The sequence below is a fragment of the Rhinolophus ferrumequinum genome, chromosome 8, assembly GCF_004115265.2.
Source record: "Rhinolophus ferrumequinum isolate MPI-CBG mRhiFer1 chromosome 8, mRhiFer1_v1.p, whole genome shotgun sequence".
Lineage (NCBI taxonomy): Eukaryota > Metazoa > Chordata > Mammalia > Chiroptera > Rhinolophidae > Rhinolophus > Rhinolophus ferrumequinum.
The window spans coordinates 41,153,196-41,177,205 of record NC_046291.1 but is presented as its reverse complement, the minus strand read 5'-3'; the positions used below and the strand labels follow the sequence as shown (position 1 = coordinate 41,177,205).

At 37.0% G+C, this 24,010-nt stretch overlaps 1 protein-coding gene across 1 annotated transcript in view; it reads left to right on the top strand.

Moving 5' to 3' along the window:
* The window catches only part of FAM171B (family with sequence similarity 171 member B), a 67,119-nt gene extending 45,433 nt beyond the window's left edge, over window positions 1–21,686 (top strand). The window contains 7 exon segments of the mRNA XM_033112646.1: window positions 3,519–3,689; window positions 11,176–11,214; window positions 11,217–11,291; window positions 16,758–16,881; window positions 17,137–17,309; window positions 17,312–18,367; window positions 18,370–21,686. Of these exon segments, the coding sequence (XP_032968537.1) occupies window positions 3,519–3,689; window positions 11,176–11,214; window positions 11,217–11,291; window positions 16,758–16,881; window positions 17,137–17,309; window positions 17,312–18,367; window positions 18,370–18,479 (1,748 nt within the window). The 3' untranslated portion in view covers window positions 18,480–21,686.
* The last annotated feature ends 2,324 nt before the right edge of the window (window positions 21,687–24,010 follow it).

The following is a 24,010-nucleotide window of genomic DNA, read 5'->3' as shown; positions in this document are numbered from 1 at the left end:
ACCTTCTAGTCATTCTTATAAAATTGATCAGAAGTATCAATAATTGTTAAATATAAAAAAGTTAACAGGTTGGAGTAAGCAATTGTAAATTTTTTTCTGTATATATTTGGTATTCTCTATGAGTAAAATACATCTATTCCAGATTCAACAGCACTAATACATTTATATAAAGCTGTCATGATCTAAAGGTTAAGGGAATGATGGAATTTTACATTTTGTTTAACAATGCACCTATGAGTAATCGCCATAAGTACTCTATATTCTCTCTGTACATCTATACTTGTTCCACCATTTCTACAATTAGTTGCAACCTAACTGAAACTCCACTGTTTAATATCACCTAACACAATCTGTAACTGATGATTTCAGTTGTGTCAAATTTTTGGGTCATTTCATTTGAGAAACAGCCAGAAATTAGAGCAATAAGAGTATATGGGTGTTTTGGTTAGATATGTTTGTTGTTTTTTCTAACCTGCTCTAGCGGATGCTATCAGTGACCCTAGCCAAGATGACCCTAACTCCTCTAGTACAAGCCTGTTTCCTGCTGCACACATTTGTGACTGCCTAAGGGCCTTCCCTGGTCCAGGAAGCAGGCGTGGCTCTCACATGGGGCAAGCTCTCAACCAATGACAGATAAGAGTACATAAATACTCCAGTTTCTTTGCTTTGGCTAGGACAACTCTGAGCCAGACTCTGTCCAGGTGAGACTGAGCTGGAGTTGCCACAGTGATGACCTGCTCATTAACCCATCCTGTGCTGGCTTCCTTCCCTTCTTTCTTCCATATTACTCCTCCTCTCTCTCAGTGGTGCTTATCTCAGGGTCTGCTTCTTGAAGAAGCCAACCTAAGACATCTGCCGAAATTTTCCAGATGTAAATTACAAGATGCTTAAAACAAAAACATTGACAAGAATGGTGTCAATACACGCTGTCACAAATGAAGCTCCTGTTGCCCAGAGCAGGGGTGTCCAAACTTTTTTCAACGTTTTTCACCAAGGGCCATATGCGGTAAAATACACAAACAGCCGGGCCACTCACTCGAGGTGAAGTACGTATTGCCTCACCTGGTTTATTTAAGTAAACTAAATATATTTTTGGAATTTGCTGCGGGCCAATTAACAATGGATCATGGGCCGCAGTTGGCCAGCGGGCCGCAGTTTGGACACCCCTGCACTAGAGGGTTTTTATGGACAAGACTCATTATACATAGTGAGAAGGGATCAGAATATGCTCTGCCCTCTAACATTCTTCTACCACCTGCTTTCAAGATTATTCATTAAACGTTCCAATTATCCTGAGAATGCTAACATTTTAAAAATTGTAGAGCAATGCTGTCAAACTGGAAAGTTCTTCTGCTCTGTCCAATGTGGTAGCTACTAGTCACATGTGGCTATTGAGGTGTTGCAACATGACTAGTGACTGAGGAACTACACTGCTAATGTCACTTAAAGTTAAATGGTGACATGCTGCGGGTGGCTACTATATTGGATTGCACAGTTGTAGAGTTCTGTGCATATGAAAATATTTTATTTTTTTAATAAAGGTTTACTCCTTCTTATTGTCTTTTAGTCTCTTTTTTCCCTAGTACCATTCTTCCTTGTTTCTTTCTTCTTTGAGTTGGCCTTATCCCCAGTAGTAGGGTGTTGATCGCAGCAGTTTCAGCTGCGTGTGATCTCTGAAGCTGCTGTCTGCAGTGAGCTGGGGGGTGGGGTTAAGAGCAGTCACTTCAGTAAAGCCAGCTTGCTTTACTAAATAGTCTGATATTATATAAGAGATTTTAATTACTCACAAATTACATAATACTTTATTTGTGCTTGCATTGGATCAGTTACTCATACTAGTCTGCAAAATTTGTATGGCATTACTTTGCTCATCTTATGATCTGTGTTTCAGGCAGTTTACAAGAGAAAATTCTCTTATATTTAAATTTTTCAGTAAGCCAGTAGTCTGATAACTGATAACAACAGATGACATAGTAGCAATAATGAGAATTCCTTTCTATGGCCTCCAAGGTCCCACCTCTCTGCCCTCCAGGCCTGAGGTCTGCTTTCTCCGTCGCCCCCTCTCTCTATGATCACTTCTGATTTGGGGGCTTTGCATTTGTTTCTTCTGCCTGGAAAGCTCTTCTCTGAAGTCTTTGCATGGATGGCACCTTCTCATTTGACCATAGCTCAAACATCACCTCCTCAAAGAAGTGGCTTTGCATATTTTCATTGCCTTTCCAAATTTTCCTTAAAGAGCTGGTGAGGTACTTTCTGTCATGCATGGGGGGAAAACTGACAATGAGTAAAGAAAGGAAAAACGGATTTTTGATAGTAATGAGGACTATGGGGAAAAAATTGCAAACATGTAAGAGATCATGTACTCACCGTATCTTTGGGGCCTAAACGAGTGCATGGTGCCAGTAGGGGATGTAAATATTTGTTAAATGAATGAACAAAACTCTAATTTTAAGCCGTAGATTCAAAAGTTCAGCCACAAAGAGTAAATAATATGTAATAAGTATACTTAATTCAACTATTTCTAATGTGTTAATAAATTACTTGGAAAACGTAAAATTATCAAATTATTTGCAGGAAATTTGTAACTTTAACATTATATATAACCACATTATTTTATTCATTATAAATGTTTTGTGTATATTATAACTTTATTTGGCATTGCTAATATTTTAGAAAACAAAACAATGACATTTTCTGCTTTTTTTCCCCCTGAGTAACAGAAAAATATAGGTAGCTCCTGATATTTAAAAAGGTATACTATAAGTTGTATAATCAAATTTTTAAAACCTTAGTCAAAACAGAATACTTAGTCAAAACAGAATAATGAATTTTTCTGTTCATCTCTTTTCTCCTTGTTTTCAAGCTTTGAAGCCTAAATAATACTGTAATACTAATTTTGAAGTCTATGTTTATATTAATTCTTTTAAATGTAGTGTTATTAATCAAATATACACCAAGATAGATATAGCTGATATGTAATTTTATCAGCTAACAATGTCACATAGTGATTTTGTTTGCCAAACCTATATATTAAACATTGCATTTTGAATCCAAGTGCTCTTTACATAAGGTAACTTTAAGGAGTACAGCTGAGTCTATTGGTCTAATACTTGAGACAGATGGTCTTGGGAAAAGGAGAGACAGGTGTTTTAGGTCTATATCTGCATTGATGACGTGGTATGGTAGAACCTTTATTTGTAAGGTGTTTTTTTGGTTGTTGGTTTACATTGAATTAGAATCCACTGCCCTTAAGTCAGATAACTCTGAGAGAATTAGATCTCTAGGCTCATATACATTTGTCATTGTTACACAAGGATAGCCTGTATTTGTTCATGTTGTATTTTGAAATTATATTGTAAAAGTCCTTAATGAGGATTCAGTATCTATTTGATACTAAAACGGATAGCCCTGGGTGAAATAGAGGAACTAGTTATTTTAGGCCCATATTAGTGTCATTAATACATAACTACAACCTGTGTCTTACATAAGATTTTAATATAAACTGTCTTCACTTTTAGGTTTTGAAAGCATTGAATTGACTCCTCTTGCTGCAATATGTGTGAAAATATATTCTGGAGGAAAAGAATTAAAGGTGGATGGCTCTATTCAAGTTTCTCTCCCCCTTCTGCATACAAATGATGTAAGTGCAGGGGATCACATACCTGCCTGGACATTTGATATGAACACAGGTATGTGATCTAGGTAAACATATTCTGATTGCTTTTCTTTTGAATGTTTGGTCTTAGAAATATGTTTCTGTATTATTTTTTTCAGCTTTATTGAGGGAAAATTGCCAAGTAAAATTTCTATAGTTTTACTATAAAGTTTAATGTGCCATATTAAAACATGTGTTAAAATGTCATTTATAGTTGAGTGTTTTGTTTTCAGGAGAGCACTAAATCAGTAAGTTAGAATTTTAAGTACTTTGTCAACCACTCACATTGGCTCCAATTTGATTAATGTAATACCACTGGGGGGGATGACACAAATATATTACATTAAGAAATAGCATTATTTACTGATATTCCTATGCTGTTTTTTATATTCCCTAACATTTTGAGAATAAATATTTTTTAAATTGTTTCTGCTCTTATGGGTTTTTGTTTTGACAGGTATATCTTTAAACGTATATCTAAAAGTTTGGTTAAAGCAATTGAGGAATGTATGCTAATTTCATGAAAACCAATAACACTCTATTATTAAGGAATAGAGTGATTATTTAAAAAAAAAAATCTTGAATACCAGTTTTGTTCACCAAGTTCAGCCTCCTAAATGGCTGCTTGAATTACTTTTTTCCTCCTCTACTTCCCTTGGTTTTGTTTTTGTGTTCCAATGTAAATAAAGTGAGAGTGTTTAAGTTATCCACCTCCCAAGAAAAAAGGAAATGATCAGTCTACAATTGAAAAGGCTGAACAGAGTAGAACTGTGTTGGCTGAGTCATGGTGCAAAGCCTAGACAGTTTCACAGGACTTCATTTCTTTCCTCTCTCATGTTTCCTCTGTGTTAATACCTTTCTGGGATAGGATTTCCTTTTAGAATAGCAAGGAGGTTGTAGCCGATCTAATTTTATACCTGTCCAGGTTGAAATCCAGTGGACAGACATTATTTTCCTAGTAGTTATTGCACAAGCCCTTGGATTTACTGCTGTTGTAGACGGGAGTTTGTATCTCCATCTTAGGACAGAGGCCTTTGTGGCAAAGTGGCATGCACAGATTTATTTAGGAGTAGATCACATGTTGAAGGTGGGATGGAACCAAAACTAATTGTGTGGACTGAGAATAGGGAGTAGACGATCCTCAGAGGAGATTTGAAATGAGATTCACTGTAACTGGAAAGTTAGATAGCATGGACAAAAAGGGGAGCTTTGCAATGCACCCTTTCAAGTCCCTTCTAATACGTCATTACCCTTTCTGACCTCCTTCTAATTTGTGACCACACTTTCAGACCCATCCTTTTTAAAGCTTGACCAACCACAAGAGAGCACATAATCTTAACTATTGTATAATCCAATCCTTGCTTTTCCCCACCTCCATGTAGTATTCCTTTCATTCCCTCCTTAATTTCAAATGCATAAAAGAAGCTGCAAAATTGTTTTTCTACAGAGCATTGGAGATCTTGCTCCCTGACATATGTCATCAGTTTGGGTCAAATAAACTCATAAAAATTGTCTACGAATGTGGATGTTTCTTACACTGACATTTCCTTGGCACAGTCTGGTAGGATTCTAAAAAATCTCACCCAGGACCAACCTGTAGACAGACCAAGACCAGGTGTTAGACACAAACAAGGACCCATTGTGCACCACCGGCTCCCCTCTTCACATCGATTGAACTTGAGGGAGTTTCTCTTGGAATTCCCGGTCTCCTTGCTTTAGGTAGCAGACCATGACTTTATTTGAGCTATTCTTAGAAAATCCTCAAGGTGGATTAAGAGTTGAGGTAACCCAGGGGAAAGAAAACAAAATGGGTTGCTAATTTCGGCTTTTTAATTGGATTGCTTACTGAGAGTCTGAATGAAATCTTTGCTGGTTAAATGAGAGACTGAACTCTCTCTAGCTCTGAAAGAAAAAGGATATTTGCTTCCCTAACCCAAATAGCCAACGGGGCGACAAGTTGTTTCAGATCCTCAAATCCAGAATGGTGGAGATGGGCGCCCGGAGTGGTCTAGTGCAGTAACACAGCAGATCCTGGAGAAGCTGACGGGAACCCCGGAGAGGTGGGTAGGGCACCCTGGAATGGGTTCACCCCGAGAAAGAGAACGGCCTATACTTTGGAAAGTGTTTTGGTTCTGGTGGCATCTGGTAAGCTTTTGCTGTCCCTTGCTCAGGTATTCTTATGTGATTAGAATTTCAGGGTTTGCCTGAAGAAAATTTCCTGTAAGCATGAAGCAGTCCTATAGGGATATTCACCACACTTGGCTTGTCTGGTGATGTCCACACATGCACGTAAAGGCTGGCTTTCCCTAGAAATTTGTTCAGCCTCTACATATCGCAGAATTAACATGGAAAATCGTGCCTCTCAGGCAGAGAAGTCCCACCATGAAAGTCAGCCTCTCTTTAATACTAAAATGGCTGACATGAGGATACTTCTAAATTAATCTTGTGTGCACAATTAGAAAAATCTGGCTATAAAATTAGGCAGAATGAATAGAAAACATATTTAATTGGTCTCTCTCAAAATTTCAAAAGCAGGATTTAGATAAATGTAACAACCTATGATGTCATTTAGGTGTCAACTGAATTCTTTGAGGTATGGCTGTTCTTATTTTAAAAGGGTGAAAGTCATTTGCAACTTGATAGATATAAATTGTAAATGCCTCCAAAACAGAATTTGGGTCCAGCTGTTCTGTGTTTCTCTATATTTTTCTACCTCTGGATGGTATTATTAAAATGTAAAGGCAAGCACTTGCAAAGATAAACCTTTTACGAAAGACATTGTATGCCTGGGGCATGACTACCCACCATGACCTTCCCAGTTAGGAATTTCTGATCAGATCATCCTGTGAGGATACTTTCCATAGAACCCCCTTTTCATCCATAATTGCCCATTTGATGATAAATCAATTTGAGGGGTGCATTGATGACCAAATTTTTGGTTGGATAGTGTGGCCCGAAAGCACTAGAAAGCCTCGTTCCTAGGAGGTCTCAGTATCAACGTTGTCTTGTTGACCCCTGGGGCTGGGGTGATGTCATAACCATGGAATGAGTTGAGGATAAATTTTCCCAAAAAGGAACAGGCAGGTAAATGGAAGACAATCAGATCTTATGGCCTTCATTGCACAAATAAAACACTGGATCACTTCTGTCCTGTGAACTGTCAGGATCCGAGTTTTCCTTTCCTTCTCATTTTTCTAAACTTGGCATCTATTATAACATTTACATAAGCCATGAAAAAAACAGTATTAAAAACTACCTAATACCTGTTCAATAATCACAACAGTTGGACTATTTAGAAAAACCAAAAGAACTGTTATAACTAATATCATTAGCAGACGGTAAAGACAAACAATTGGTTTCTGAGTTAAGCATCAATCCGCAGATATACAGGCCTTGTTGACGTGTTGGGGGAGCTGTCTAAAGGACAGCTCCTCATCCTAGAGGAGTCTTTGATGGCTGTTGTAAGTGGAGGTGACTGTCAGAGACAGGTTAGATGTCCATTTGTGGTTAGATGCCTGATAAGGTCTCTTCCAACAAGACTGGGGAATGTTTGTTTGATGTCCTTTTCAGTAAACAAAATCTCCAGGTGGCAGACAGTGATCTTTAAAGTCTTTGTCTCCTGGGAGCTTGCTGAGAAAGGAAGCAGTTAGCACTGTGGCATTTTTTTGAAGTGATTTTATCAAACCTTGGCAATAGTGTAAGATGTCTCCTTTCAATAACGTCAGCCCATAAGTTCCTTCATGTGTATAAGTCCAGCTTATATGTACTATGATGAATGAACAAATGCAAAAACTGGGAAAAAAGGGAGGGGGGTTTGCCAGGGAGCTGGGAAAGAACCAAGTGGCTGTCTTGCTACCCGTCACCCCGATTGTTTAATTTACAGACTGTTTCATTTACAACTGTTGTTTACCCATACAATATCTCCTAGAAGTTTTTTCATCACTTGTTTTAAAATGAGTCCCATGCAATTTCAAATCTTTTGAGATGTTCCAAGGACCCTTCTGGAACACCACAAGGTTATTTCTACATATATTGAGATTCTAACACAACCTCAATTTCTAATGAAAACTAAGAAGTAAAAGCAATTAACATTCTTTACCTTCACAATCTACCAAACTATTTTGTAACATCTAGAAACATTTCATAGACATCAAAGTCAATTGTTAACATGGGCTTATTTTTTTTTAAACCCAAGAAAAATAAAGAGGTCTTTTGTTTAAACCAACAAACTTAAACTAGCTTTTATTTACTAGGCATTAATCTTAGATCATGTGTACTTAAGTGCTTTTTTAGAATTTTAGAATACCCAATCCTTACAGGCATTTGCCTTTAAATTTTAATACCATCCAGAGGTAGAAAATTATTTCACATTTACAACATGCATATATATAGACACACATACAGATAGAGACACAAAGACCTTTTAGCTATGAGAAAAACTCACTAGTTTATAAAAGAACAGTTGGATCCAAATTTTACTCTGGAGGCATTTACAATTTATATTTGTCAAGTTCCAACTGACATTCCCCCTTTTAAAATAAGGACAGCCATTTTTAATACCTCAAAGACTTCAGTTGACACCTAAACTATGTCATAGGTTACATTTATCCAAATCCTTTTTTTGAAGCTATGAGACACCAATTAAATATATTTTCCATTCATTCTGTCTAATTTTATAGCCAGATTTTTCTAATTATGCACACAAAAGATTAATTTAGAAGTATCAAAGGGTCCTCATCTTGGCCATCTAAGTTACAAATGGGAGGCTGACTGTCGTGGGACATGTCGGCCTGGATGATTTCCCATGTTAATTTCGAAATCTGTAGAAGCTGAACAAACTTCTAAGTAAATCCAGCTTTATGTGTACGTCTCCAGATCAAACAAATGAGGTGAATATCCATCTAGGACTGCTTCATGCTTAGAGGAAATTTTTCTCAGGCAACCCCACAAAGAGTCTTAGTCACCTAAGAATATCCAAGCAAGGGCCAGAGAGAGCTTACCAGCTGCCGCCAGAACCGCGATGTTTTCCAAGGCATGAGCCCCTCTCTTTCTCGGGGTGAATCCACTCCAGGGCATCTTGCCCTTCTCCCCAGGGCTTCTGCCAGCTTCTCTGGGATCGGCTGTGTTACCACACTGGACGCCTCGTGGCACCCATCTCCGCCACTCCAAATTTGGGGATCTGAACAACTATTGTCGCTTCACTGTCTATTTGGGTTAGGGAAGCAAGTGTTCTTTCTCTTTCAGAGCTAAAGAGATTTCAGTCTCTCCTTTAACCAACAAAGGTTTTGTTCAGACTCCCGGTAAGCAATTCAATTAAAAACCAAAATTAAAGGAAGCCACCCTTTTTACTTCTGGTTATTTCAACTCTTATCCACCTTGAGGATTTTCTAAAAATAGCTCAGATAAAGTAAGGAGGCTCAGAATTCCAAGAAATGACTCGGACCCAAGTTTACCCAATGGGAAATTGGGAGCTGATGAGGCACAGAGGGCCCCTGCTGGCACCTGACACCAGGTCCAGGTCTGCAGGGTGGTCGTGGGTGGGCTTTGGAATCCTGCTGTATGATGCCAAATAATTGTTGACATAAGAAATGACCAAACCTGTAGAGAATTTTTATAAGAGTTTATTTGAGTCAAAACTTGGAAGCAAGATCTCAGACGCTCCAGAGAATAATAGTTTTGCCATTTCTTTTATGTATTTGAAATTGAGGGAAAGTAAGGAAGATTACATGAGGGTGGGACAAAGCAATGTGGTGATTGGAATTGGATTACAAGATTATGTGCTTTCTTGAGGGTGGTCACACCTTCGGGGGGAGGAGGTGTATTACCTCTGGCATTTCAGAGGTGTGTTAACCTACATGCATAAGAACCATTGGCAAGGCTGGCTTAAACAACTTCGACTGAAGAAGTTATAGGCCTGGGTTGTGACCTACCCAGTTAAGGATTTATGATTTATTACAGCAGCACCTTTTCTGTCCACAGGAAAAACTCTTTCTTTTATTCTCAACTTTCCATTCTATGCTCAATACTTCATTTCTGGTCATCAAATATGGCAGTGTTTATAACCCCTCACCACGCAGTTTTCCGACAGCAGCTAGATGTGCTGCAAATTAATTCAGACACTACCTGTCTGGAATTAGCATCAGATCCCACAGGTTAAGGGCTTAGTCCCGCAAGACCACCGTTCTTCCTCTGACACCAATCACAAGTCCAGTTTATCACCTGTGCTTCTGACCAACTGGCTATAAACCCTCCAGAGGTTCTTGTGACCCTCTCCTCGAGTTCAATACTTTGTTAGAACAGCTCTCAAGGAGATAATTTACTTATTAGTTAGCATGTTTTTAGGTAGACAGGGAGGTCCCTGGTGGAATAAACAAAAGACAGACATATTCTGAAACTTCAGGTTTTGAAATTACTCTTTCCCTCCTGGACAAAATATAACAGTGCCTTGAGGTTAATCATAAAATTCCTTTTGGCTTGACAAACGGAGCAGATCTAATAGGAGTGGGGTATTTTGCAAATTCCTTCAGGATGGGCAAACAGAACAAACCTGGTAGACGAATTTCAGTAGAAGGCGCCAGTTCCCTTCTTCAAACGGGCAAGAGAAGATATAAGCCTTTGCCCCACGCTGGGCACCCCATTCAGGACCCCCTCCCGCTGGGGAGTTCTGATTCTTTGTTTTTAATAAATTATCCTCTTTTGAAAAACTCCTCACCTCTCCTTGGTCTGTTTCCATTCTTCGGTCTCACGAGGATCCCGGCACTCACAGCAAAATATCTCCTACATCACTAAGACCAAATATATATTTCTTATTATAAATCACCATATCCCAGTAGTATATTATTCTAAATGACTGGATTGAAAACTCTCAGACCTGGATTCTAAATCATTTACCAGCAGTGTGATTTTGAACAAATCACTTAATGTATTTGGGTCTCAATTTCCTAATATGTTGAATGAAAGAGTTGTTTTAAAACACTTTAAAGAGAAATATCTGCTTTGAGTCCTGATTTCTGATTGTCCTTCTGGCAAAGGTCTTTGCCTCTAATGTACCTTCCAATGGCAAAATTTTTGAATTGATGTATCACGTATGTGACACTTACACACAGTATATAGTATACTGTTTAATCAGAATCCCAGAACAGGTGATAATTAACCCCCTATTGACAAAGTAGATTTCACTATTCACATCCGTAAGCTATATCTCAGATGCACAGTTTAAACATTATCGGAGAGTCATGATTTCCTTAATTATGTCTACATCTTTAGTTTACTTATAATGATTTTATTTCCTGTACTCATAACAAATCATTGAAATTATTTTATTTTATATATTATATGTACTCTATTACCATGTAATATATGATATATGTATATTATGTTATGATAAATATTGCTACAGTTTTCATAATCTTTGAAAAAATCCTGCTAAGTATTCTATACCTAACTATCAGCAAACTCCTATCAGTTCTAAAGAGATGTAAACTATAACTAACTGGTATTTTTATTACCTTGCTTTTTAGGTACTTGGATAAATCATGGCCAGGGATTGGTCAAGGAATATAAAATCATTTAATTTGGACATATGAAGCACCACATTTGGGCTACTGGATAGCAGCTTCACTTCCAGGAACTAGAGGTTTGTAAAAATGAAACAAAAAGTAATTTAAAAAAAACAATCCAAATAGTCATACTGGGATTCGTATCAGCAGACCTCCGTTTCATTCTAAGTATTGCCACTTACCCACCGTATGACAATGGAAAAAGATTCTAGTCTCTTCATCTCAGCTTTATTTTTTTCACATATATAAGAAAAGTTTAAGTCCGTGAACTCTAAGGTTTCTTATAGCTATACTGTCGGACGAATCTATGCAGTATGAAATTTGTTCAAATCAACTTTTTTTTTCCTTAGTTTACTTTCTGTGAATAAATTCTACCCAGATCCGTTAGAGCTTTTGGGTGTAAGCCACAGGAACAGATTTTGGATAATTAAGATAATATTAGGATACAGGGAGTTCATGGGATGCCAGGGAAGGCTGAAGAACCAGATCTAAGAGGCAGAAGTCCCAGAGGCCCAGTTAGCGTGCCTGCCTGACAGTCTTCACAAGATCACAGCTCATGATGGCGGACTCCAACCCTTTGTAGTCTTTTCACACTGTTCCTGATTATTCTACCGATGAAGAATTTGGTTGGCCCAGACCTGGGTCATGAGCACAACACACCTTGGTTGGATTTGGGACCGGTGTGTGGAGGAAGGGCTGTTGAATAATAGTGTCCCAAGAGAAGACAAATGGTACCCCAAATGAAGATTGGCTTTACCTATGAACAGAGGTGGACAAAAACCAAGAATTGTCCACTAGGGATGATCTATTCGTATTCTAGGTGAAATTAGTATTTCATTTTTTTCTAGATTTAACATGGTATCAAATTACCTACATTGTTTGTACCTAAGGAAATTCTACATTTATTTTGATTTATGTAAAGCTCTCAAAATAGTCAAACATTGCATACTTGATCTGTTAATCTTTAAAAAAGAAAACTCTTCTAACCTGCTGTAATGTAGACTTTATGCACCATGGGCCTGCCACCACTTTGGGGCCTTATGAGTGTTCACTGGTACAAACTGAGTTGCCTCTTGGCTTTTTCCGACAACAGCTTTGCTAAGTCAACTTTCCATTCTTCAGCATCTTGTTGCTCTTGTCTCTAATCCATTTTCCCATAACCTGTAGGTTTGTGTATTTACAAAAACAAAACAAATCAAAACTTTCAGTGTCATTTTAGTCAAGTTTTCAGAGACTGTGAGAGTTGAATGAAGATCTCATTCCTTCATCTTTAAATAAGTATCACAGATAATTATTTTGGTTTTTCGAGTGTCTTGGCTCCCAGCTGAGAGGCAGCTGAGACCTGTCTGTTTCTTGTTGGCCAGGAATAGTCCCAATGCACATCCTGATCCAGGATGTGAATGACATTTTACATACATTTCTCTGCAGCAGTCCATCATCTAAATTTATTAAGGCTGTCTATTAATAATTTAAAGGCTCTCATAGTTTTTCTGAAAAATTTTTTTAAAAATAGTTTTTAATTTTCTTTTTATGTTGACAACCTTTGAATTTTAAGTTGTACAAGGTAACAAGACTTTTTTTAATGAAGCCAAAATTTAGTATTCCAATAGAAGAAATAAAAGCCATTAACCATATATGATCAAGAGGGATGTTCTCTCTGTTTCTGTTTGAACTTAGTACTTAAGAGATTATTTATTCAGAAGCCAGAGGGTAGTTACGTTTGTTCTTCCTGATGCAAAATATCACACAGTCTTTCCAGCTGCCTTATCCCACTTTAGGTTTGCAACTATAGTGAAATATTGATGAAAAAGAATATTAATATTTAATACTTCAACTCAACTAAATCCAAGTTATTTCATTTCTAATAAAAATAACTTAAGGAGTAGTTGAGTTTTACACAGAAGTGGACCTTCCACTAAATATATATCTGAAACAACCAACTTCTTTAAGATGACTTCATGAATTATAAAAGCTCAATAATTTTCTAAAATAGGTTAAAGTTTTTTTTTTCAGCTTATATGTTAGAAAAGATTTTGTATGAACCAGAGTACTAAAATAGAGGTGTAGGATTCCCATTTAGTTTGAACTAGATACCTTCTAGTATTGTTTTTATTCTACAAGCATATCACAGTCTAAGGAACACTATACTAGAAATATGGGTAAGTTAATTATAGCTCTGGCTTTGCCAGTAACTAACTAGGTGAGTTTTAAATAGGTACTTACCCTTCTGAGTACTACTTTTCTTGTTTCTAAATTGTAGGAGTTGGATATAGTGATCTCTAATATCTCAAACATTTTAGGATGTGAGTATTACTGTAAATCAAAATGGGCTAGTTACTGTGCAGGAGCTACTTTAGTTGTAATTTGGTTAATATATAAATCTGTTTTTTAAATAAATCTTAAGTAGAGTTCTAGAATTCCTTGAAAAATTAAGTACAAGCAATTAAAGCCAAATAGTTTTTCATAGATTGTTCTAGGTAAGTATGCAGTTGAGTATAGAGTTTAATAAACAAGTGTGTATTGATGTTTTTAAATATGCATTTTCAAATATGTTTTGGTTTCAATGAACATGTATTATAACCCCTTCTACACACACACATATGCAGATGCATAATTTTTTGCTATTGTCATACATACTAGGTGTGATCAACAAATACGATGAATGTTTAAATAAAAAAAAAAGTTTATTACAGTAAACGGCATATTGCCATTAATTCCCCTTTAAAATACTCCCCCTCGCTTCGAACACACTTATCCTATCGTTCTTGCCACTTTCTGAGGCAGTTCTGGAAGTCTTCTTTCCAGTCTTTAGTTGCACTGTCATGGTTGCCTCGATGCCCTGAATCGATTCAAAATGTTTACCCTTCATGGTCATTTTGACTTTGGGGAAGAGTCAGAAGTCACATGGTGCCAGATCCTGTTAATAATGTGGATGAGGACACACCGTAATGTTTTTATTTGACAGAAATTACCGTACCAGAAGTGATGTGTGACATGGAGCCTTTCTGTTGTGATCAGAAAATACAGTGAATGCTGCTGCCAAGTGCCATCCAATGGAAAGGGAGAATTTCCAATACAGGAAGCAGGGTGTCGAACCTTAGTAACAGTGTGTGACAAGTTTCAACTTGTTCAGTGCAGTCAGTAGGTGTGAGCTACGGTTGAGGGGTGTTTAAAAGTGTGCCATGGGGGGTGGCCGGTTAGCTCAGTTGGTTAGAGTGTGGTGCTAATAATACCAAGGTTGCCGGTTCGATCCCCGAATGAGCCACTGTGAGCTGTGCCCTCCCAAAAAAATAAAAAATAAACAAAATAAAAGCATGGCATAAATCATCCTCCATCATGACAGTGTTCTGTGTCACACATCGCTTCTGGTATATGGCAATTTCTGTCAGGTAAAAACATTACAGTGTGTTCTCATTCATCTTACTCACCGGATCTGGCACCATGCAACTCTGGCTTTTCCCCAAAGTCAAAATGATTCAAGACATCAAGGCAGCCACAACAGCACAACTAAAGAGAACTTCCAGAACTGTTTCAGAAAGTGGCAAGAACGATGGAATAAGTGTGTTCGAAGTGAGGGGGAGTATTTTGAGGGGGACTAATGGCAATGTGTCTTTTACTATAATAATTTTTTTTATATAAACATTCATCGTATTGTTTGATCACACTTCATATAGTATCAGCTTCCTATTTCCAAAAGTGAGTTTCATTGAATTCCTGTGGAATGAAAATTGTTAGCATTACTATACTGTGGAAACATATACTCTCATATTATAAGGAGCAGAAGTTGAATTTCCCAGTTATAATTAAACTTTACTCAGTTGCAACTATGGATCCTGAATAAGAATCTGCAGATGGAATCGTTACTCATTTCTTTTTGTTTGAAGAAATATATTGTGTAATGCTGTACTTGGTTGTTTAGCTATGATAAGTGCTTTATTATTAGTTACCATATTTGAAAGTGTGACCAATACCAGAGTGCTTGTTCTTACATAACCTTGAAGTTTCATTTCACAAGAGTGTAGTTTAGCCAACACTTGAGTGTTTATCATGTGCTAAACACTGTTCTAAGTGTTTTATCAGTATTAACTCATTTAATCCTCATAAGAACCCACATGGATTACGTATGTGGATATGGACTGAGACACAAAGAAATGAAACTTGCCCAAGACCACACCAGAAATAAATGGTGAGGCCAGGATTCCATTTCAGGCACTTGGCTCCAAAGTCTGTGTGCATATCCACAGAGCTGCTTCTCCAAATCCTTTACCATCACTGTTACTTTACTTTTATTAAATTAGATGATGTGGAATTTAAAGGATAGATCTAAAGACCTTGTGGCCCTGTCTCATCTGGTGTTCTTTGTGAAGGTGAGAGCTTCATTCTGGATGTTTTCTCATGGTGAGATCACCAGAAAACCTCACCACTCTCATCACCTACTCACCCTGAACACGTATTACAATCTAGTTGATACTTACTGATCAGTAGACTTGTTATATACATTTTTTGAATAAAATGAAGTCTTCGTGATACTGAAACAGATGACCTCAAAGTTAGTTGCCCAATAGCATTGATTTTCATGCAAAGTCTTAATAGCCTACACTCATCATTTTAGTGTATTAGGCAGCTTTTACTGCAAAACAGCATTGTGTCTATGTGCTCACTCATAAAGGAGGATCGTGAGTTCAGTGGGCTTCTACTGGGCTCAGCTTACAGGGATCATGGCATCTTCTTATTCTAGAGCCCAGGCTGAAGGAGTTGCAACTTTTAATCCTTCAAGTCCCAGAACTTTTGGATTCTCTAGTCCTTTATCCCTGCTTACTTTGGCAAATTTTTTTTTGAATTTATCTTTAAATTTTCTTTTTTAAATGAAATGCAGCTAATAACAAACAGTCCACACTCACTACCGATATTCTGTCTCAAACCTCTTTGCACAAAGCTCAAATTAATTGGAACTATTTTGCTACTACATAACTTGGATCAGCAGTTTCATTGCCTACTGAAACAATTTCTTCACTGCTCCTGCCTGGCCTAGAAGCCAGTGTCACATATTTTGGGGTTCTGTTATAGCAGCATTTCAGCATCTCAGTACCAATGCCTGTAACAGTCAGCCATGGCTGCAGTTACCTCAGTGGCTAACAATAGCAAACATTTATTTGTTGCTTACATTTAATGATTGTTGGGCTCAGGTTGGTTCAGTTCAACATTTTCTTTTCATTCCAGAACATAGGTTGAAGGAATAGCAACTCTCTGGGATATACCATTTGCATATTAGAGGACCTTAGCAAGAGGGCAGGGCTATATCATGCAACTTCATTTAAGGTGCTCACATTTCATCAAGGAGAGCAAGTCAGTTGATGAAGCCCAAAGGATAGAGAAGGTAGTCTCCACCCAAAGGTTAGTCTGCCATGGGAGGGGAGCAAGAAATACAAGTTTTTACACATATTCAATCTGCTTCACCTGGGATTAGGACATAGTTGAAAATTTGATCTAAAATTATGTATTTTCTCTTTATTTTATTTGTTCGTTTATATTGAACTATTTAGGTTTAGGTATAAATGGAGACTCAAAGGACATAACTGCCTACCACACAGTGTTTCTTACGGCCATATTAGGAGGAACAATAGTCATTGTCATTGGATTTTTTGCTGTACTTCTTTGTTATTGCAGGTAAGAAAATATTAATCAATGTTCGTAAACCCGGAAAACTATCAAATTATAGTATCATGTCAGTGTGTTCCATATATTACAAAGTTTATTTGTAGAAGTTGTTGGTTTGATCTTGAAATATGAAGATTAAAATTCAAATGGATATAGTGTATCAGTAGCATTGCTGTATAATGTACATATTGTGGGATGGTATTTTTAAATGAACCTTCTAGACTATAAGTTTTAAACATGTTTTTTTCTTCTCTTGTACTCTAGGGATAAGTGTGGTACTCCTCAGAAAAGAGAAAGAAATATCACTAAACTTGAGGTCCTCAAGAGAGACCAGACAACTTCAACAACACACATAAATCATATCAGTACAGTCAAAGTTGCATTAAAAGCCGAGGACAAGTCACAGTTATTCAATGCCAAAAACTCTTCATACAGCCCTCACAAAAGGAACCATCAAAGGCAGAAGCAGAAGAAAGAGTTTCCATGGTAAAAACTCGGGACAGTTTTAAAATCTACAATGAAGATGTTTCATTTCTGTCCGCCAATCAAAATAATTATGCAAGAAACCCAACACAGTCTTTGGAGTCCAATGTAGCGTCCAAACAACCTAAACATATGAACAACAATCTATCTTCATCTCTAGGTAATGCTCAAGAGGAAAAGAGATATCTCACAGGTAATGAAGAGATATATGGGCGTTCCCACATTCCTGAGCAGCTTATGCATATCTACAGCCAGCCTATTGCCATTCTTCAAACCTCTGACCTTTTCTCCACTCCAGAGCAGTTACATGCTGCTAAGTCAGCTACTTTGCCAAGAAAGGGACAGTTAGTCTATGGCCAATTGATGGAACCAGTAAATAGAGAGAACTTTACACAGACATTGCCCAAAATGCCAATGCATTCTCACGCACAGCCCCCAGATGCTGAAGAAGAGAATATCCCACTTGAAGGTCAACAGAGCTTGCCATCCCAGACTTCAGATTGGAGCCGGTATTCAAACAGCTTACTAGAGTCTGTTTCTGTTCCTGGAACACTAAATGAAGTTGTTGTAATGACTCCCTTTTCATCAGAGCTTCAAGGAATTTCAGAACAGACCCTCCTGGAGCTGTCCAAGGGAAAGCCCTCCCCTCATCCCAGAGCCTGGTTTGTGTCTCTTGATGGAAAGCCCGTCGCACAAGTCAGGCATTCGTTTATAGACCTGAAAAAAGGCAAGAGAACCCAGAGTAATGACACGAGTCTGGACTCTGGTGTGGACATGAATGAGCATCACTCAAGCAGAAAACTCGAGAGGGAGAAAACTTTCATCAAAAGCATGCATCAGCCTAAGATTCTTTACTTAGAAGATTTAGACCTAAGCAGTAGTGAGAGTGGAACCACTGTTTGCTCCCCCGAGGACCCAGCTTTAAGGCACATTCTAGATGGAGGGAGTGGAGCCATCCTGGAGCACCCTCGGGAGGAATCCCCAGGAAGAAAAAGCACTGGTGAAGATTTTGAGCCAATACATCCCCCACTAAAAAAAGGGGCAGACCACCACTAGCCAAAAGAGATAGCAAAACTAATATCTGGAAGAAGCGAGAGGAACGCCCACTCCTCCCCATAAATTAACACTAAGGATGGTTGTGTCTCTGCTGTCTCGTGCTGTTTATTATTGCTTCTTGTTGTAAATTGCAGTATGAACTTCCTAGGAAGGTGAGACTGAGCTATCTCATAGTCCCTGGACATGTCTTAAGCAGAGTAAATAGTAAAATGGGAGATTCAGTAATGAAAGAGAAAGATCCTAAGGCATGCTTCTTCTGACCCATTCTTTGCATTTATTTTTGGATGATGAATTTAAAGTATCAGGAGTTCGAATTGTAAAATAGCTTCAAGACTTTAGTATCTGAAAATGTTGCTTAGTCAGCCAATTTGGCCCCCATTTCTCTTAAGAATAACATTGTGAAACGTGTACTCTTAAAGTTGCTTCCAAAATGTTGCCTCTGCTTTGATGATTACCCCTGTGAAATATTTAGAAATGAAACTATTCTTCAGGCATCATATTCTTCTGAAATGTTACTATTATGTTCTCTGATGCCTATACTTGAAAATAACTTGATAATTGTTCTGGATTGATGTAATTCTAGAGTTTAAAGGCCAAACAACATTTCTTTTTTTGTGATAAACAGCATGTGTATTGTATCAACCCCAAAGTAAATCCCATACTCATATAAGATGGGCAAGCAGCTACATGGTTGTTAGAGAGGTTACTCCAGCAATTTGGTAGTTTTTGGATACAGCTTTACAGAATAAATGGTAAGGTGTTAATTTTTCATTAAGAAATCTGAGAAATGAATACTGATATTGAATTTTTATTTTGAATCTGTTCCCCCTTTTAACCAATCTGAAGAAAATAAACAAACATATCTTTATTTTAAATCTCACTGATACCTATAAGCTAAAATCAGTTTTAAGATATTCTGGTAAAAAAATTCTTGCACTTAAATGCTATTAAATTGGATGTGGGTTTTTTTGAATCAATGAATTGAAAGGTTTCTTGTGAACACTAAAAAATTAACAAAGTATGTGGAGCTATAGGGAATTAACATTTCAATTTTTTCTGAAATGTTGATGAGCTGAAAAAGAAATGTCATTTCCCTGAGATTCAAAACTACCTTCAGGATATTAGGTATATCTGCAGATTTTTTTTTTTTTCTGTTCACATTCATAAAAGATGTTTGAGAAAAACAGTTTCAATTTCATGGGAAAAGTAAAAGTTTTTTTTTCTTAAATCACTTATAGCTTTTGCAACATTTCCCCTCAGTTTTGCAAGTAATATATTCATGTCTTTTTCATTGTAGTAAAGAATTCAGTGTGAACACATTCAACAGCTGTTTTTAATTATGTGTCTTCAGCTTGAATTATCAGTCATTCATATGTCCTAAAAATAAAGCTCTTTGTTAATTAAAATAAACACAGCCCAATTTTCTTTAAATTTCCACGAAGGCAAATGTCTGAAGCAGCTTCCCCTTTCCCATGGGGGGAAAATGAGACTAAATTGTTCATCCCCTATAATCAATATGGGAGCATGTAAACAAGTTGAAAGAACCAAAATTAGTCACATTAGCTTTAGTCAAATTATTGATGGATGTACAATGAAAGACAACAGCTTCTTCTGCCAAGATAGTAGACTTCAGCCAATTTTTTCCTGTAACCACTTCTGAAGCATCTAATCTGTCAGATAACACTGCTACCTTTCTCTGTTTACCCAAAGAATTTAAAGACCAAGGCAAAAGTTTCCTATATTTTATCCCAATCCGTAGAAGAGATACATGTGTTGGGTAATAGATAGGTTTACTGTTTTGCAGGGAGAGGGTAATGATAAGACCCAAAATTAGAGGAGGCTTCTTATTGGTCTAATACAGAAAGATGCATTAAAAGCAGCTTGAATGAAAATGACTTGGAAAAGGTTAAGGAGTTAGTGCTCTGCTGAAGTGCCTTTGATATAGACTTGCTTTATTAGAAGGATATGATAACATCTTTCTTAAATGTACATTTTCTTTCTGTTACCCAAATTAAGCAGATGTGCAGTTTTTATTAATTAAAACATATAGACCTAGTGTTTCACGTTGGAACAATGAATTTTGCATGCAAGTAATATTTATCTTTCTTTTCTGAATCCTGTTTATATTGATACCTTGTTTATGTTGGAATGAAGTTAGAAACTATATAGAAAATGTTGTACTTCAATATTTTAAGTGTATATTTCTCCCACCTTTAAGTAAAAATGTTTCATCTCTCAGCTTAGTAATGGAATACATTGTTGATGTAAGGGTGTGCCACTTACTCATTCTTGTGTAAAGGAAATGAGAGGATGTATCCCCAAGGGCTTTTCTAGAAATACATTTTTGGGTTTCAGAATAAAACTTTATTTTTTTATACACTGCACATTCTGTTCTCAATTGGGAAGTATAGGCAATTTATCTTTTCTAATGATTAAAAATGTGTAACTTCTCATTTGTGAGTAGTCACAAATTTCCTGTTAAACTGAAGCCATCTACTTTTTCTTAACCCAAGTGATAATGAATCTACAATATTCACAGCTTTCTTAAATTTTTAAATTGAAAACCAACCCAGTTTTTTGCAAATGTAAACCTAGAGAATTTTGGTCACAAATTGTTAACATTTGTGGATCCTTTGTACATACTTTGGATATATCTTAAAAGCAAAATTATCCCTCAATTAACTGATGGATTCATTTACTAAAGCACAGCTATATGTATTTTTGAATACATATTAAGATCTTGAGACTTTATAAAATCCATTTTTATGACATTTATGCAGTTGTATAGGGATTGCACCCTTTTATAATACACAGTATACCACAAAGATCACAAATGTTGAGGAATAAAAGCACTTCTTTGCTTTGGCAATCATTTTCAGATCACTTCCTGTGTTTGAGTCCTCTAGTATCAATGCATATTAGAGAGTTTTAGGGATCTGTGGGTCAAATAATGTCCCTCAAAACTTACCAGAAAGGTGAAGCTCAAAGTTACATATTCATTTATAGGCACTGAGTTATTCATTTCTCTATGTGCTATCTTTGTAAAGAATTTGACCATGTTAATCTCCTCCTCAGATCTAGAGTTGACATTTTGCCCTCTTGTTTCCAAGTGTTTCTATCTTTTGTATTTTCATCAGAGGAATCTCACATTTCACTGTATATTTATTGTTATTACTACTCTATTTACTGCTGAAAACTGTAACAAGCTGAAGATTTGTAAAATGTTAAACATAGTTCATTAAAGATAATAAAATAAATCAAAATGTACTTGATGCATTGTTTAATTTTGGATAAACTGAAATAGTCCTCTCTAAGTTGTCATTTAATCTAGTAAATACTCAATTATTACTTTTTCCTAATATATTCCCTATAGTAAAGTAAACATTATATATTTAAATGCCCTTTGTTTACATAATGAACTTGATTTCTCTTTTTATGTCATGTTCTCCAAAGTTCACATTTTATTATTAAAGCTGAGTATAGACAAATTGTTTTTCCTCCAATGAGAAGCCTTCTTAAGATAATCCAACAGACTGTAAAGTAAATTACAATTCTCAAAATACCTAAGTAAGAAAATGATATGCTATCTCCTTCCCACCTTTAAAAAAATTCTTTGGACTGTAAACTTAAGACTAAATGGTAACAAAATCTGTTTTCACTTAGAGTGTTAGAGATCCTTCAAGAGCCCATCTGCTCAATTAATTGAACAATGCTTAAGTTCCGGCAATTTGCATCTCGAGCTTTAGAATATCTTTAGAATCGTTATACTGACTGCCATGTTTTTAGACATTTTGTATAGCAAATAAATATGGTACTAGAAATACCTTTCGTCAGTTCTCATGGGAATTGGGCTCTGAATCTATTCACAAATACAGTGTGGATTATGACGCTCCCCCCCACACACAGAGTGGCATTGAAATAGACACTTCCATTTGGACCCCTGCTGCATACAAGCCAGGTTGTGGCCACCTTTGTTTCAGGGCCTGGTCTCTACCGAGGAGAGTCTGGTGTCAAAATGAGTCAGCCCTTGGGAGTCAGGCACGACCCAAAGTCACATGGAACTGGATGTAATAGAAAACTTATTTAAAAATCACAATCAGAAACTTAGCTGCCAAGCAGATGGTGTTCCTGAGCTGGTCATCACATTCTCATCAAAGAAGGGAAATGTTAGAAGACTGATGCGTAAAAACTATAACAAAGGTAGTTGGACGGAGTTAGAGATTTTAGTTGGGTGGATATAGGAGAGATTTAATGAGAGTCAAAAGTAATTCACCTATCAGTTCTTGATAATTGTGACAGTTAATCAAGGGACCTTCCCTTGAATTATATGCTGGAAAAATGTTGAACTATACCACAGTGTTGCTTCACCTAAACTTCATAAAATCACCTTTTGGCCTTTTTTCATAAGTACACTGTACAGATACACAGTGAGGCAACTTAATCCCATCAGTAAGTTCTCTAAAAATCAATTATGGGATTAATTTAACAAATCTGTTGTATTGTCTTAGATTTGGACTTGTTTGCTCCATCAAAATGAGTATTATTTTCTTGACTTCTCTTTTCCCCGTTATTTTGAAACTGATTATTTTGGGACTGTGGACGTCTGTCTGTTAAGTGTTTTTTTTTTCTTTCTTTATAAAAATAGTTTCAGAGTTTGACTAGAAAAAAAATCATCTAGAAATGAACCACAATTTGTAGTGTTAAATACCAAAAAGTTAATAAACTCAGTTACAGATGATGGAAAACATTTTTGTTAAATATACGTAACACATTTCTTAGGGAAAAAAATTGAAACCTAGGGTCCTTATAACTGATGAAATTTAGTTTTAAATCCTAGTTCTAGAACTCATCCCTATCTCTGTAAAGATCTGGCTTCTCCCCCATCCCCCACCCCTCTAATCAGCAACCCTCGAGGCAGCAGAAGACTGTAGCCCAGTCCAGACCTCTGGCTGGCTAAAGGTAACATTTTGACCTAAGTTATGATTCAGTTCCTGAGCCCTAAGGTGGAATGACCCCCTAGCTACTTTCTCATGAGACTGGACAGAAGAACTCCGGAAAGAACCTTAGAACTGTCCTCAAGACCTGAACAAATGATTCATTACTCTTACCTCACTTCCAACCAATCAGCTCCCAATGCAATCCCAAACCCCTAACCCACAGTGTCTTGCAATTTTGCCGTATATAATATGTAACCTACATTCCAATCGGAGAGCTAGATCTTAAGAGCACTGTTTGATTACCCTTATCCCACAGGCCAAGAACTCAAGGTGGGACTTGTACTAATTATTTCGTATGTTATTCTCAATTATACTTTGGGAGGCTAGGGAAATAACTGCTAGATGGATCTGAAGAAATAGTGGAACCACCACAAGCCAGATGTGTCTCATTGATCCAGGATTGTTGCTTAGTGAGTGCCGGGGTTTGTAGTCTTGTAGAGCCAAAGAATGGATACACGGACCAGGGAGAGGCAAAAGTTGCACAGGAAGATGGTTTATTATAGCAAGCAAAGAATTACAGCTTTCGAGCGGGAGGGGATATCCGAAGCTGGGATGCCCACTAGCTAAGGCAAAAAACTGGTGTTTATATACCTTTATTTTTA